Here is a 14,706-nt window from a genome sequence, read left to right on the forward strand (position 1 = left end):
GGCGCTGATAAGGCCCCAGTCGCAGTCTATAGGAATCAGTGGGTCAGAAAAATAAGGCGCTCGGCAGTACACTCTACTACACTGCTGGGGCTTATCGGGGAACCGTCGGAACAGCAGCCAAGACTCTCTTTTGGATTCACTTTTCGCAAAAGGGAAAAGCTTCGCTCAGTTTGCAACAGTCGCCCAAGTCAAATGGTTATAGACTTTCCAGAATGTGGCGCACCGACTCTGTTCCTCTGTTTCCACTGCTTCTGGCGGCGTTGACGATCGGCACAGCCCGCAGTCTGATCTGTACACGCCGACCGGCAAACACGGCCACGCCCAAGTCGCCAGTGGATGAGAACTATGTGATAAGCATAACAGGCAATCCGGAAAAATACATTCTCGGACATGAGTACAACGGTGAGTAAAGTTCATTGGCCCTTGCGCTTGAACTTCATGGGAAGAGAGCCTTGGGCTTTGAGGCATCATCGGAATAGCTAGGCTGCCAAGATTTCGCAATGTTTATTGTTTAGTAAACAAATTACGCACATGTGCCTTGAGTCGATCTGGCTTATCGCGGTCTCTGGCGAATTCGAAAGCCTGGCACACGATTATTCAAGGTCAGCGATAACAGCTAAAGAACTGAATAATCTTACAGTTTCCCTGAATGCATTCAACGGGCATCGCTACATTAGCTTCATTCTGGCGCTGGAGAACGAAAACGGGGACTTCAACTATGCGGATGACCTCGGCAGCTTTGAGCTGAGCGACATGACCGAGTCGCGCTTCAGTCCCAACTGCATAAACATGGTGGAGAACACCAACACCAATCCAAAGACCCACATGCACCTGACCTGGGTGGCGCCCAGCGAGCCAGGCAGCGGCTGTATCCTTATGCGGGCTACGGTCTTGCAGCATCGCGACGTATGGCACATGGATGACGGTGGACTAACGCGACGTATTTGCGAGGAGGTCGTTGACGATGTGGAGAGCCAGCCGACGGCTCCTTTGATGGATATACCCTGCTGTGCCTGCGACGAGGCGCGCTATGAGGTGAGAGTGGTATAGCAAAGGCGTATAAGTTCTCCAGTAACCTTTTTCTTGTCCAACAATACAGCTGATATTTGAAGGCGTCTGGTCCCGCAACCTGCACCCAAGGGACTTTCCAGCTCGAGACTGGGAAACGCGATTCTGTGAGCTTTTGTGGGCTGCCCACAGCTCCGATTACCGTTTCTGGGAATCCGGATTCCTGGCGAGCGAGGGTCTCAAGCAGTATGCGGAGCACTGCAGCTCGCGTCTGCTCGAGCGGGAATTCAGCATCAACTTTCGGGTGAATTGATATTTCTCTAGATCGGCTGGAAATCCAAAGTAACGTCACGTGTTAACAGGATCAAAAGATCCGCACTATTATCAAGGCACGCGGCCCGTCGTTCCCCAATATGAGTAGCAAGTCCATGGCCTCGGTGCGAGTGGATCCATTGCATCACATGGTATCGTTTGCCTCCAAAATAGAGCCATCCCCAGACTGGATCGTGGGCGTCAGTGAACTGGAGCTATGGCTGCGGAACTGCACGTGGCTAGAGGGAAAGGTTATAAATTTGTATCCCTGGGATGTCGGCACGGATGCGGGGCCAAGCTATACGGTAGGCGATAGCAGGATCAGTCGCTAATTTTGCACTAATTTTGAGCCCTCTCTACTTAATAGTCACCTGACCAGCCGCAGGTCCCTCCAGATGTCATCAGGCGCATGCGTTCCGACTTTCCAAATGATCCGCGCTCGCCCTTCTACGACGGGACGGGGGCTCCCATGAAGCCCATGGCAATCCTGACCGTGCGACGTCACCGTATCTACGAGCGGCGCTGTGCGGATGAAGACTGTGAGTGTAGCCGTAGTATACATAGATGTCCCATTTTTTATGATAATCAACTGATCCCCAAATCCACAGCAAACAATCCAGCAGAAGTACCCCGAGAGTGCCTTACACGTCCCTGGTCAAGCTGGAGCGACTGCTCATCCAAATGTGGCGATGGCATGCAGTACAGGCGACGCGTCTACAAGCAGCCTGAGCTGGCGAGGATCTACAACTGCAATGAGCCGCAGTATGACGAACGCGAGTGCCAGGGCCAGATGTGCGGTGCACAAAATCTAATGGGGAACGTTGGAGACTTTGATGATCTGGACCCTGGAATGGGAACGGGCTTTGGCATGGGCGTGGGAATGGGCGGAAACATCCGTCAGTCGTCCCAGCAACGAGGGCCCGAGTGTCAACTGAGCCGTTGGGGCAGCTGGAGTGCATGCAGCGTGACCTGCGGAGAGGGCTACGAAATGAGGCAGCGCCAGTACCTCAATCCTGGAGCCGAATCGAAGTGCCAGAGTGTGCATCGAATGGATTTGCAGGAGACGCGCAAGTGTGAGGGCAGAGCTTGCCTTGGTAATCTGCCAGGATCAATTAACGGCGACATGGACATGAGTATGTCACCTTATGAAGAGTCCATGGGCGGACGAGGCGGCGGAGGAATGTATGGTCCACCCTCAGAACTAGACGCCAATAGATTTGAGGGAAACTCTAACAGAGGCTATGATGGGACTCCAATAAATCAGGATCGATCGGAATTCGGCTTTTCGGTTGGCAACCTTAAAGGCCACACCCCCATTTGGGGCGACAGCTCACAGAAATCGGATGCTGTGTGGCTTCCAGAGCGACAGACAACTCTGAACCAGAAGCCACCGTCCTACAAGCAGCCCAGGATTCAAAGTAATTACAATGTCGCCGCCGGCTTTGAACCGATAACGGAACCACCATCACCCTGGTCACGCCAACGTCCCAGTGACATTTACCAGCCGTCGCGTTTAGAGGATGTAGAACGGGCTCCTTGGCAGCGACAGGGTCCCGGAAACACACACAGCAGAGAGTTCCTTACATCGGATACAGACATTCCTGACGCTGGTACAGAGCAGGAAGCATGGCCACGACCCAATGGCTACCGCAACGGCGATACTGATCCCGTCCTGTCGACTCGCTGCTTCCAAATGCTGCACACCGTTCAGCCGCGCTGCCAAAATCAAACGATAACGGGACAGTTCTGGTTCTACAACTTCTGTGCCGATGAATGCATGCTGTACGCAACAGATCCGTGCGATCGCAATTTGAACAAATTCAGCAGGTGGGAGGAGTGCGAGAAGTGTCGCCTGCCGGAGTTCGCTCCTCTGCAGCAGCACCGCTCCAATTCTCCCGAATGCCAGGCACTGAGAGCCACATGGTATGCCGAGGAGAGAGTCCGGAAAGAGCAACGAGCGTCAAATAGAAGAAGGAATTACGGTGGCCAACGGCAACGCGGTAGAAATTAAATTACCTATGTACATTTTAATATATAGTAAATACTTTTTTAGGTTTGCATTATTTCAGTAAGTTTTATAACCATATATGTATTTAGTTGATAATATATTAGGGATAAAACAGGATGTTTCATTCAGTCACTATCACTGTCGGAGGGTAGCAGCGGTGGGCCTCTCGGGTGCGTTCACAACGTTTGGTGTTCCAGCTGGGAAGATGAGCAGCTCCCTTGCGTACCTTTTTCGTTCAGGACCGAGAGCGTTTCGTCGGCCTTGTTCTGCCTTCTAATATGTATTGTAACTATAGAATATATAGGCAAGTGGAATGAAGATCAATCCACCGAACTGGTCAACTCCTGCCTCAATACTAGGAGATAAGAAGAGCAGAGAGATAGGAGAGATTCAAACAGGAGCAGTGTTAAATGGTTCATAGGCGGCTCCTTGACGCCGAGCTGTTCTGTCAAGCCCTGACCAGCTTTTCGACAACAGATCGAAGGACTGTAACAGGTGTCAAATGGAGGCGGCATACAAGCCGCTCGACTCACTGATAGAGTAATACGTGTCAAAGGTCTCGAATATATAGAATCTATCGTTTTCCTTGCACTCTGCAGAACGTGGGACTCCAAATTGAGACTCCATTTTGAGCCTGTATTTCAATATAAATGCTTCAGACGCCACAACGGCCACTTACCCAGTCTTTTGTCGGGGATCTCTTATGTCTTTATGTCTTTAGACGCAGAAGTTTGCCAGTTCCGTGGGACTGGGTGCCAAAATGAACCGAAAGTCGTGTGAATTCTCCACTGCACAAAAAGTATCAAAAATAATTCGCTTGCCGGTCGTCACAAGGTGTTTGTTTATGTTTTTTGTTTTGATAACTAGCCGACAGCTGATAGTGATGGCACTCGACGTGTGCATAAGCCGAGACACGATAGTACGATAAGAATCACGAGGAGGCTTCCCCAACTGCGAAGTTAGCTACGAATTACCCTTAAAGTCTATGAAAAATTATTAAAAATCGATTTGAGATTGATTAATGAATTTAATAAATTGTCTGTAGAATAATTTGATACGGTTACGACTACTATTTTGCGGTTTTCTATTGTTACACTTGGCTTGTTTCCCAGAGGGCAATGCCGGCTAGCTGTCGACCCCAGGGATGGGTAGTTCCCCTTGCCCGCCAAATGTAGACAAAAAAGGAGACATACTACTTCTCGGGACATCAAAACTAACAACAACCTAACAACAACAAAGAAAATCATAAACAGACGGCTATCAAGTGGGTGAAGCTTGGGTGTTATCACTTCGCGCGCCCGCCCTACCTGTGACCAAACACAACGTTCATTTTGGCCACCCTCTGCTGGAACGGTAACGGCTGGCCTAATCCATGGCTTACGCCATGCGTCCTCCCTCTATTTTAAATTTAATGCATCATGCTTCAATATATATCCAAGCTTTAATAATCGTAAATTGACAATTTCATCTTTCTCATTAATAAATAGCTATACTCAAAATTATCACTAACCACTAAGAAACACCAAAACGTTCGACACAAAGGCAAACAAGGAAATAACTGCTGAAATTTCGTTCAACCAACAGGGATACCCTCACCCATACGTAATGGAATATGTGTAGATGAGTGGATCCAGTTTTACGGGAGTTAATTTAACTCGGGCCCCTACGGAGACTTAACCTACCAAGAGCTCTTGTTAAGGGTCCCCGGGACATAAACAATAAACAATATTTTTCCACAAATCGCTCGACCAAATACGGTGGACTGATGGGACCCCCGCGTCACCCACTAAGGGTTAACCTTCTGGCACTGAACAGCTGATCTCAGATTTAGGTTCGTGAAAGGTGTTGGTGTTTTTACATATTTTTTTTCAATGGCCAAGATTTTACGTTAAACGGTTTAAGCTAATACTAATTACTAAATAAAGGACAACACACGGAACAAAATAACATTTAATGTGGAACGGTGTTTGGAGTGCGGATTATGTTTTTTTTCTTTAAGTTCAAACGACGTGGGCGATCGCTGGCCGTGGCCGGTCAGCCCTAAATTTATATAGGTCCGTTTATACGTGTGCGCGTGTGTGTGTGTGTGAATAGGGTTTCGGGGTTTTTACTTGGTGAATGAGACCAAACGTGTGGCACGCACTGGAAGGCGATGCAACGATCATGCGGTGTGGCTAGAATCGCCCTGGCAGCTAAATCGTCCTCTTTCACCCTCCCCCTTCACACGTCCCGCGCTACTTGGCTCACACACGCGCAACTGGAACGAACTCACTCAGGTTCCGTTGGGCAGTCTTCTTCTCTGCAGTCGACTTTCTCGAACTCCAGTGTCCCTCTCCAGGAAACCTTCTGGCCCGGTTCTGGTGGCTATATTCCTTGCCGGCTGTTAGTAAAATTTTCTGCATTACAACCTATTTTATCGCCCGCCTTTTCTGTACTCACTTCAAACTTTCTGTTTTAAGCACAAAACTTCAAATTTCGACGTTACTCCGTCCACGCTCCACGATTTCCATAATCCAATCCACGTTTTCTAATATTTTCACTCCAATTTATCCCCTTTTCCCTTACTAATACATATAACTAATCCTATTCTCTTCCTTATATCCCCAGTAACGGCTCCAGCTCCCCCGATGTCACCATACACCATCGAGCCTCCCTGGACTTCCGCTAGATGGCGCGTCGCCCTCAGCCCTAGCCACCTATCGTTCAGGTGGGACTGGAACACTATCAAGTTCGCACCAGTCTAGTGTCATATCAGCATAATCAGCTGTATTTCAGAGCTGCCTACAACCACGAAACGCAAATTGCACAAGCACAAAGAAAATCAAAAGCACAAATGAAAAGTAAAAATAACAATATAAGAAGAAATGCATTTGCAACGTTTTCAATTCATGATGCGTAGCATGTTGAGGGTGCAACAGATTGCTGCAATGGCTCAACACCAGCAACAACTCCGTAATTTATCACTTTATTGGCATTTGACACAATCACAAAGGACGGCTGGAGCTCCAGGAGCAGGAAAAATGTCAGGTGGTGACTGGCCACCGGCGAGAGTTGCACCTGTTGCGTATGGACCAAACGGACACCAAAACCGGGCGCACCATGTTTAAGTTGGTACTAATGACGCAGTTATAGGGAAACTCTCTATTAATTGGAATACATTCTTTCAGACTTGTCACGTCTGCGGAAATTTTAGCCGATGATGGGGGTTCAACAAACACCGCTACCGACAAAAATCAACAAAAAGTCTGAGAAGTCACTGACAATAGGTGCCCGAATAGCGGAGCATGATCTTGAGCCGCGACTCAAGAATATTGTGAAATGGCTGGGCAAGCGACACGAAATCCGCATACTCATCCAGGGCAGTGCTAGCGGATCTTACGAAAGCAGCGCTGAGCGCATAGTCAAGGCTATTGGACAAACCATTGCAGACCCGCAGGTCATTGACAAAATAGTTCAAAAACGCAGCAAACGTTCATACATACATATATAAAATTTAGCATTTTGCCTGTGACTCAGCCAGCTCCAACTACGCCTACCCCCACCCAGTCGTGACAACTAACGCCATTGCCTCGGATAAATCCCAGTCATTTTACAGCAATGGCGTTGCCTCTGTCCTTTGGCATTAAACGGGGCGCCCATAACTACTCCTCCACGGAAAATAATGGGGGACGACGACCCACTGCATCGACCACTGGCGGCTGCATCAATTATTTTTATATTTACTATGAAATATGTCTTCTGGATGCACTTTAATTAAGAAGGATACTTGAATGCTTGAAAAGTTTAATCTGATGTATGCTCAGCATTTTAGTTAAGATCATTTTTATTTGTATTGAAAAGCCAATTAATAAACAGCCAGAAAACCTCAAGATAATTCGAATTTTTCATGGAAGTCATGATGAAGTTAAAACTCCAATCTATCCACTTCGATATCTTTTAATATCTCATATAGATTTGTGTTGATTTTATATAGGTGCCATTAATTTAATTGGTATTTTCTGTTATATATTTTGTATATAGCATGTGTTATGAATTGTATGGATTCTAAACACATAAGTTAATGAAATATTACACTCTTTCTTTATAATATGAAGTCGCTAGTTTAAAGCAAAGCTTACAATTGAACTAAAGTCTACTATTGTTGCACGAGCAGGTAAAGCTTTTATTTGGTTTGGAAATAAATATAAATAGTGTTTTTTTAATCATATTGGAAATTTGAAAAAGCAACAAATCGGAGCATAAGTTTGTGGACTTTTGGACATTCATTTATTTCGTTTACCTAAAAGCCTACGACTATAGCAGTGAATTTTGCTTTGTTTGGATACAAATTACAGGCGACGTACAACTTACATTATAATTTTAGCAATTAAAGCAATCAACTAAAAATACGGCACAAGGAACATTTTCATATTACACAAAATAAATAAAAGATTAATTTCATAATTTAGTTTATAACTAAAACACACAAAAACTTTATGCTTTAACGGCTGAATTATATTAATACATGTTTTTGGATAAAAAGATAGAGAGAGAACGAAAAAAGGGAATTAAATAACAATGTAAAAAGCCATTAAGAAAATGCTATCCTCAAAAAAGAACTCACGCTATATTGTTGCAACTGATAAGCCTCATACTGAAGATATTCTTGATGAATTTGAAACGGATAAGGAGTCTTACAATATGGTAAAAGGAATTCATTAAACATTGACATTTTCACTTAAACTTTTGGAATAATATATGCACTAAATAAGTTAACTACAGTAAATGCCAAAAGCGTTTTAGTTACATTGTTGCCGCTTTGATTGCATTGGTGATTCCAGATACTGACCTAGACGCGCTGAATCTCAAAGAGCTTGACCTCCGTATCATACCAAATGGCAGGCTCCACATTGCGCAGGTAGATGACACCCCAGATGTAAGTGCGGAAACAGGCTGTGGTGCCTGCGTTTGCCTGATACTTCCGTATTAGTATAGGATGTGGAACAGGCAACAGGCCAACCAGCGTTCCATGTTGCAGAAATTTAAGGATCTCTGATTCGTCAGTAAGGCCCTTGTCTATGCATATCTTCTCCAGCTGCGGTACCAGAACCTGAAGCAAGCGCATTATCGTCTGCAGCGGCAACTTTGAGCGCCAGGAGACAATCCACTCGGGTGTGGGTGCCCATCGATCCCCCTCGCCGGGAACCATGCGAATGTTGCTCCGATGGGCCACCGATAGCCGTGACTGGTGGTTGGTGGGTGAGGTAGATTTTCGACCACCAGTTGGTGTTGTGACGGGGGACTTGTCATACGGGACGATTTCAGTAGATTCTTCCGTCTGCGTTTTATCATTTGGATGGGCCTGCTCACGCTCAGTCATCTGACTGATGGCTGGTGTGTCTCGCAAGGATGTTTTCAAAGTGCCCGGCTCGGCAGGTTGAGCAGTTAGTATCTCTGGCTGTGGCTCTTCTATTTGTGACCGCTCATTGGATTCCGTTTCCGATTCAAGATCTTCCTCAGCCTTCGGCTCTGCATTTATCGTGTCCTCCTCCTCATCTTCATCTTCATCATCATTATACTCTTCCGGCACGTGGGCTGAGGGCAGCTCTTGCAAAGCAGCTGCTTTCCTCCGCTGCGGTACACGTGGCAAATTGAACTTTCCACCTGCCTTGCGCCCTCTCATACACTTGGCTATCCCGGCCATATCTGTGGGGAGATTCGCCATGGCATGGAACACATGACGCTTCCGTATTAAGGTATACACTAGATTCGAGTTCCCGTCAAACTGATACTGTATAATGTTGTTAAAGATCTCCAGCAAGAAGAACACCAAATGATGATTGCTTGGCGCTGATAACAGAAACCAAGGCGTGCTGAAGGCCTCGAGAAGATGCAGGAGCTTCACACTGGCCACCATCGAAAGGGTCTTCAAGTACGGTGAAACATTCACCAAAATAGTCAGCAGACAATCGAACAGCGGCTGCAGGCGCTGATGGTCAGTTGCAATGATTTTGTGAAACACTGTGATGAGCAAATCCGCATGAGTTCCGGTGAAGACTGGAATGTCCATCGGTACAGTGGCGGAGTAAACCTTATTTAGGCGAACACCAAAGTTTCGCTCCCCTGAAATGTAAGAACTTAAGTCGTTGCACACTGTCAATAATAAACGAGGGTAACGTTGTGAGTTGCTGCGGAGAACGCAACTCTACATTTATACCCGATACTTAGTCAGTATGGCTCTCCTCCAGACGCCGCTAATATTAAACGACACGACAAAGAGTGCGTGCGAGAGAGACAGAAAATCAGTATGATCGTGACGTCGGGAGCTGCGTAGCCACTGCGAATTGATTTGTTCCTTTTGGCTATAAAATTATCTGATCTGATCCAGATTCAGGAATCTGATAGATATGGTCATTATCTATGATTTTGCGTTTTTAGTTTTCTCGAATGTGCAATATTGTGGATGCAACAGATTTTCGTTCTTTGTGGGGGCGGAAGGGGGTGGGGCGAAATTCTGAGATATACGTTTTATAGTGAGATCTGACAGAAGTGCGGATACCAAATTTGGTTATTTAATTTGGCTCTTACAATAGCCCTAATAGTCTCTGAGATTTTTGAATATTCCCAGATTTTCGTCCTTTGCGGGGCGGAAGGGGGTGTGGCGAAATTGGGACACGAAACGGTCAAGGTCCGATATCACAGGAGTGTGGATACCAAATTTGTTTGCTATGGCTCTTATAGGTTCTGAGATCCTTGAACTCATATTTTGCAATTGGCAAAACAGACCGTGAAACCTGTGTGTTAGAGAGAGACAGAGCGAGAAAGAATGAAATTGTTTTCTTGATTCTGGCTATAATAATTATACGATCTGGTTGAGATTTTACAATCTAGAACATATAGTCATCCTCTACGATTCTGCGTTTTTGGTTTTATCATATCTTTAAAAATGTGGATGCCAAAGATTTTCGTCCTTTGTGGGGGCGGAAGTGGGCGGGGCGAAGTTTTGAAATATTTTTGTAGCAGTGACATATCACAGAAGTCTGGATCCAAAACATCGTTGCTCAAGCTCTTACAGTCTTTGAGCACTAGGCGCTGAAGGGGACGGACAGACGGACAGACGGACGGACGGACAGACGGACAGACGGACGGACGGACAGACAGACATGGCTCAATCGACTCGGCTATTGATGCTGATCAAGAATATATACACTATGGGGTCGGAAACGATTCCTTCTGGACGTTACACACATCCACTTTTACCACAAATCTAATATACCCCAATACTCATTTTGAGTATCGGGTATAAAAAGGGGCTCACCTGACAACAGCAGTAGTATGAATACTCCTATGTGCATCAGGCCTACGCGTGATTGGTCCGCCCGAGAGTAGTTCAAGTGATACAATATGGGAATGAGTATGTCTAAAACATCTGAACTCTTCAGAACGAAATACAAAAACTTTTTTTTGTAGTCGCATATCTTCCAGAACAAAATGAGCAGCTCCTGATGACAATGCAAACGCTTTGTGGAATTAGGTAAATAGTTTTGAACCAGGGGATTATTTAACAGACGAGTTATGCCCTTGAGGATAAAATGGAAATCCTCATCCCGATGGACACGCGACAGATAATTGATGAACAAATTGTCCCCGCAGTTTCCTTCGTCATAGGAGTGCTGTCCAGTTTGGGTGAGCTGTTGCTGCACCACCATGTCATGGTCCAACGTGACAATAAGGAGTTGCAGACAAGGCTCGACCAAGGGCTCCGTGGTGTCCGCAAAGATCAGGTGGTTGTAGGGTACGCCATATCCAACTGGATCATACGAACATACTGTGTTTAAGAATGATGTAAAGAGAGGCAGGGCATGACGATTGTCGGCCGAGGTGAAGTAGGCTATCCATTTGTTGGGCTCTTCGGATTGTTGAGGCGAACGGTACATCGGCTCTGAGAAACAAGTGAGAAGCAGCTTCAATAGCTCCGTGCGCCGGCGCTCCATGTGGGCATTGTGAGGTGGGGACTGGGCGAATCCCACTCCTGCCTCCCAAATATATTCGCAGCTATCAATATTGGCGAGTTCCTTGGCCTTATCCGGACCCGCGCGACGAGCCGAGGTAACAGTGAAATCTGGACAGAAGAGTAAATCGCAAATGGCATTCAGTAAAGACTGGGCCAAAGGCATTGTCTTTTCCTGGGACGGCAAACTGCTCCAAAAGAAATCGCGCCATTTATCATCCTCAAAGATGTATGGCAAACATCTGATCAGGAGGCGCACACAGTTCAAAACGCACTGTTGCTCTGCCTGAGTGCGGCAGCTGCTGTCCACCGCCTGGGCCAGTTTCTCGACAGCCTTATAGCACAGAGTGGCCAAGTTGGCTGGGTTATCGTTCCTTATTTGTCGAATTTCATTCGATGTAACCAAAGCGAACACATCCTCAAGCGTTGTTTGATGGCCTTGCCAGAACTGCTCCCAGAATTGCTCATCACTGGGGTCGATTTTCTGATTCTTTTGCGTCAGCTGCACAATTGCCTTGCGAAAGTTCAACTTTGAATCTGTGTTTCCCATATTGTTTGGGTTCTGATGTGCTTTGGTATTGTTGAGTGCCTGATTTCCACCTGCCCCGTGTGCGGTCGCCCCAATTCAAGTGTTTCCAGTGGTCTGAAATGAGTTTACATAGAATTTAAATACTTTTCTGTTTAAAATCCGAAAGATTCACAAATTCGCCTACGCACGTAAAGAAAAAGCAACCAGCTCTGTTGTTCTTGTTGTTGTGCACTGTTGACAGGTCGTCAGTACAGCCAGATTTTCTGAGTCAATACAATTCGTAAAACATTTGCAAAAAATGGCAAAAATCTGCAACTCCCTACACTACCTTTTTGAAGCATGAAGATGGAAGCATTTTGCATATCTAATGAATATCAAACAGGATTGAAATGTTTTACAAAATTACACTGTGCGACAATATGCAAACTTTTGAATGTACTTTGCTGGCCAACTGGCTTGTTTCCGCAAAGTCTGTCCTTTTTTTGTACAATAAAATTATAAGAGGCATAGGCAAAATATTTGCAACGAGATTTTTTTTTAGGTCTCTATGGATTTCTTGCTGGATCTCTAGCTAGATAGTTTTTCGCAGTGCACATCTCAGGCAAGAGCTTGAGATGGAGAAACATCGATGATAGCGGTCATCGATATTTTCGATGCTTTGAGTGCATGAAACATCGATTTTTTTCAAATTTTCCATCTTTCAAATCATTGTAATCCGTTTCCTTTTCGTCAAAACTCAGCTTTTTTTTTAATTGGATAAGCATAGGGGCTTAGTGGTGGCAAAAAGTTTAATTATGGCTGCTTTTCAGTTACGTCTGTTCGATTTTCCTAATATCTTATCCCTGTTCTGCCTATCGTGTCAACTATCACCACTTAATAATAGTAGCGTAATAATTTTGGCTGAGGGAAAAGAAGCAAAAATAAATCCTTCAGGCTAATTTTATCATTAGATCAAACATATTGTCATGATCCGCCTCTTTGCCAGCCTGGCCTATCGTTCCCAGCTAGCTCACGGGGAAGTCAGGGGTGTTTCCGACCCGATAAGGCAGGGGACGGATTAAACAATTCTCGCTCTCGTCCCACCCAACTACCGTTTTCTATTCACTCATGACTCTTTTCAAATTTTCATTTTATATCCATTATATTTTCTTATTTATCTTCTTGAACATTATTTGTTCCAGTCCCACCTGAACGATAGGTGGCCAGGGCTGAGGGCGACGCACCATCTAGCGGAAGTCCAGGGAGGCTCGATGGTGTATGGTGACATCGGGGGAGCTGGAGCCGTACTGGGTATATAATAAATATAATAGGATTAGTTACATATATGTATTAGTAAGGGAAAAAGGGGATAAATAGGAGTGAAAATATTAGAAAACGTGGATTGGATTATGGAAATCGTGGAGCGTGGACGGAAGAGTTACGTCGAAATTTGAAATTTTGTGCTTAAAACAGAAAGTTTGAAGTGAGTACAGAAAAAGTGGGCGAGAAAATAGGTTGTAATGCAGAAAATTTTACTCACAGCCGGCAAGGAATATAGCCACCAGAACCGGGCCAGAAGGTTTCCTGGAGAGGAACACTGGAGTTCCACACCGCACGATCGTTGCATCGCCTTCCAGTGCGTGCCACACGTTTGGTCTCATTCACCACGTAAAAACCCGAAACCCTATTCACACACACACACGCGCACACGTATAAACGGACCTATATAAATTTAGGGCTGACCGGCCACGGCCAGCGATCGCCCACGTCGTTTGAACTTAAAGAAAAAAAACATAATCCGCACTCCAAACACCGTTCCACATTAAATGTTATTTTGTTCCGTGTGTTGTCCTTTATTTAGTAATTAGTATTAGCTTAAACCGTTTAACGTAAAATCTTGGCCATTGAAAAAAAATATGTAAAAACACCAACACCTTTCACGAACCTAAATCTGAGATCAGCTGTTCAGTGCCAGAAGGTTAACCCTTAGTGGGTGACGCGGGGGTCCCATCAGTCCACCGTATTTGGTCGAGCGATTTGTGGAAAAATATTGTTTATTGTTTATGTCCCGGGGACCCTTAACAAGAGCTCTTGGTAGGTTAAGTCTCCGTAGGGGCCCGAGTTAAATTAACTCCCGTAAAACTGGATCCACTCATCTACACATATTCCATTACGTATGGGTGAGGGTATCCCTGTTGGTTGAACGAAATTTCAGCAGTTATTTCCTTGTTTGCCTTTGTGTCGAACGTTTTGGTGTTTCTTAGTGGTTAGTGATAATTTTGAGTATAGCTATTTATTAATGAGAAAGATGAAATTGTCAATTTACGATTATTAAAGCTTGGATATATATTGAAGCATGATGCATTAAATTTAAAATAGAGGGAGGACGCATGGCGTAAGCCATGGATTAGGCCAGCCGTTACCGTTCCAGCAGAGGGTGGCCAAAATGAACGTTGTGTTTGGTCACAGGTAGGGCGGGCGCGCGAAGTGATAACACCCAAGCTTCACCCACTTGATAGCCGTCTGTTTATGATTTTCTTTGTCTTTAGGTTGTTGTTAGTTTTGATGTCCCGAGAAGTAGTATGTCTCCTTTTTTGTCTACATTTGGTGGGCAAGGGGAACTACCCATCCCTGGGGTCGACAGCTAGCCGGCATTGCCCTCTGGGAAACAAGCCAAGTGTAACAAATGGCGCACAAGTTATTTTCGAATTCGCATGCATCTGGACTGACGCAGGTTCGGGTGGTATTACAACAAATGTCACTCGGGCTGGTAAAGGCAGATGCGGGGAATGAAAAAAAATAATAAATTTAGTGGAGAAGACTGCTCGCGAAATGCAGTTTAGCTGTCCCGGCAGAAGTCGCTGCTGCAGGCTTAAGGTG

General features: G+C 45.5%; 2 protein-coding genes and 1 pseudogene across 3 annotated transcripts; 2 read left to right on the top strand and 1 right to left on the bottom strand.

Moving 5' to 3' along the window:
* The first annotated feature begins 160 nt into the window (after positions 1 to 160).
* Positions 161 to 3,364, top strand: LOC117191316 (spondin-1-like). The gene is made up of 6 exons (XM_033396218.1): positions 161 to 402; positions 641 to 1,035; positions 1,100 to 1,312; positions 1,371 to 1,625; positions 1,688 to 1,859; positions 1,929 to 3,364. The coding sequence occupies exons 1-6, from the start codon at positions 213 to 215 to the stop codon at positions 3,329 to 3,331; spliced, it is 2,628 nt and encodes an 875-aa protein (XP_033252109.1). The 5' UTR covers positions 161 to 212; the 3' UTR covers positions 3,332 to 3,364.
* A 2,943-nt stretch (positions 3,365 to 6,307) lies between these two features.
* On the top strand, positions 6,308 to 7,197 carry LOC117191582 (annotated as a pseudogene).
* A 121-nt stretch (positions 7,198 to 7,318) lies between these two features.
* LOC108159315 (protein HID1) lies at positions 7,319 to 13,052 on the bottom strand. Of its 2 annotated transcripts, none has more exons than XM_033395778.1 (3): positions 13,035 to 13,052; positions 10,626 to 11,961; positions 7,319 to 9,430 (listed from the first exon to the last, which is right to left on the bottom strand). In XM_033395778.1, the coding sequence occupies exons 2-3, from the start codon at positions 11,866 to 11,868 to the stop codon at positions 8,157 to 8,159; spliced, it is 2,517 nt and encodes an 838-aa protein (XP_033251669.1). In that variant the 5' UTR covers positions 11,869 to 11,961; positions 13,035 to 13,052; the 3' UTR covers positions 7,319 to 8,156. The 2 variants fall into 2 exon arrangements, with proteins under 2 accessions (XP_033251669.1, XP_017147977.2); XM_017292488.2 differs by lacking the exon at positions 13,035 to 13,052 and adding an exon at positions 12,036 to 12,114.
* Positions 13,053 to 14,706: the final 1,654 nt, after the last annotated feature.

This window comes from Drosophila miranda (assembly GCF_003369915.1).
Source record: "Drosophila miranda strain MSH22 chromosome Y unlocalized genomic scaffold, D.miranda_PacBio2.1 Contig_Y1_pilon, whole genome shotgun sequence".
Lineage (NCBI taxonomy): Eukaryota > Metazoa > Arthropoda > Insecta > Diptera > Drosophilidae > Drosophila > Drosophila miranda.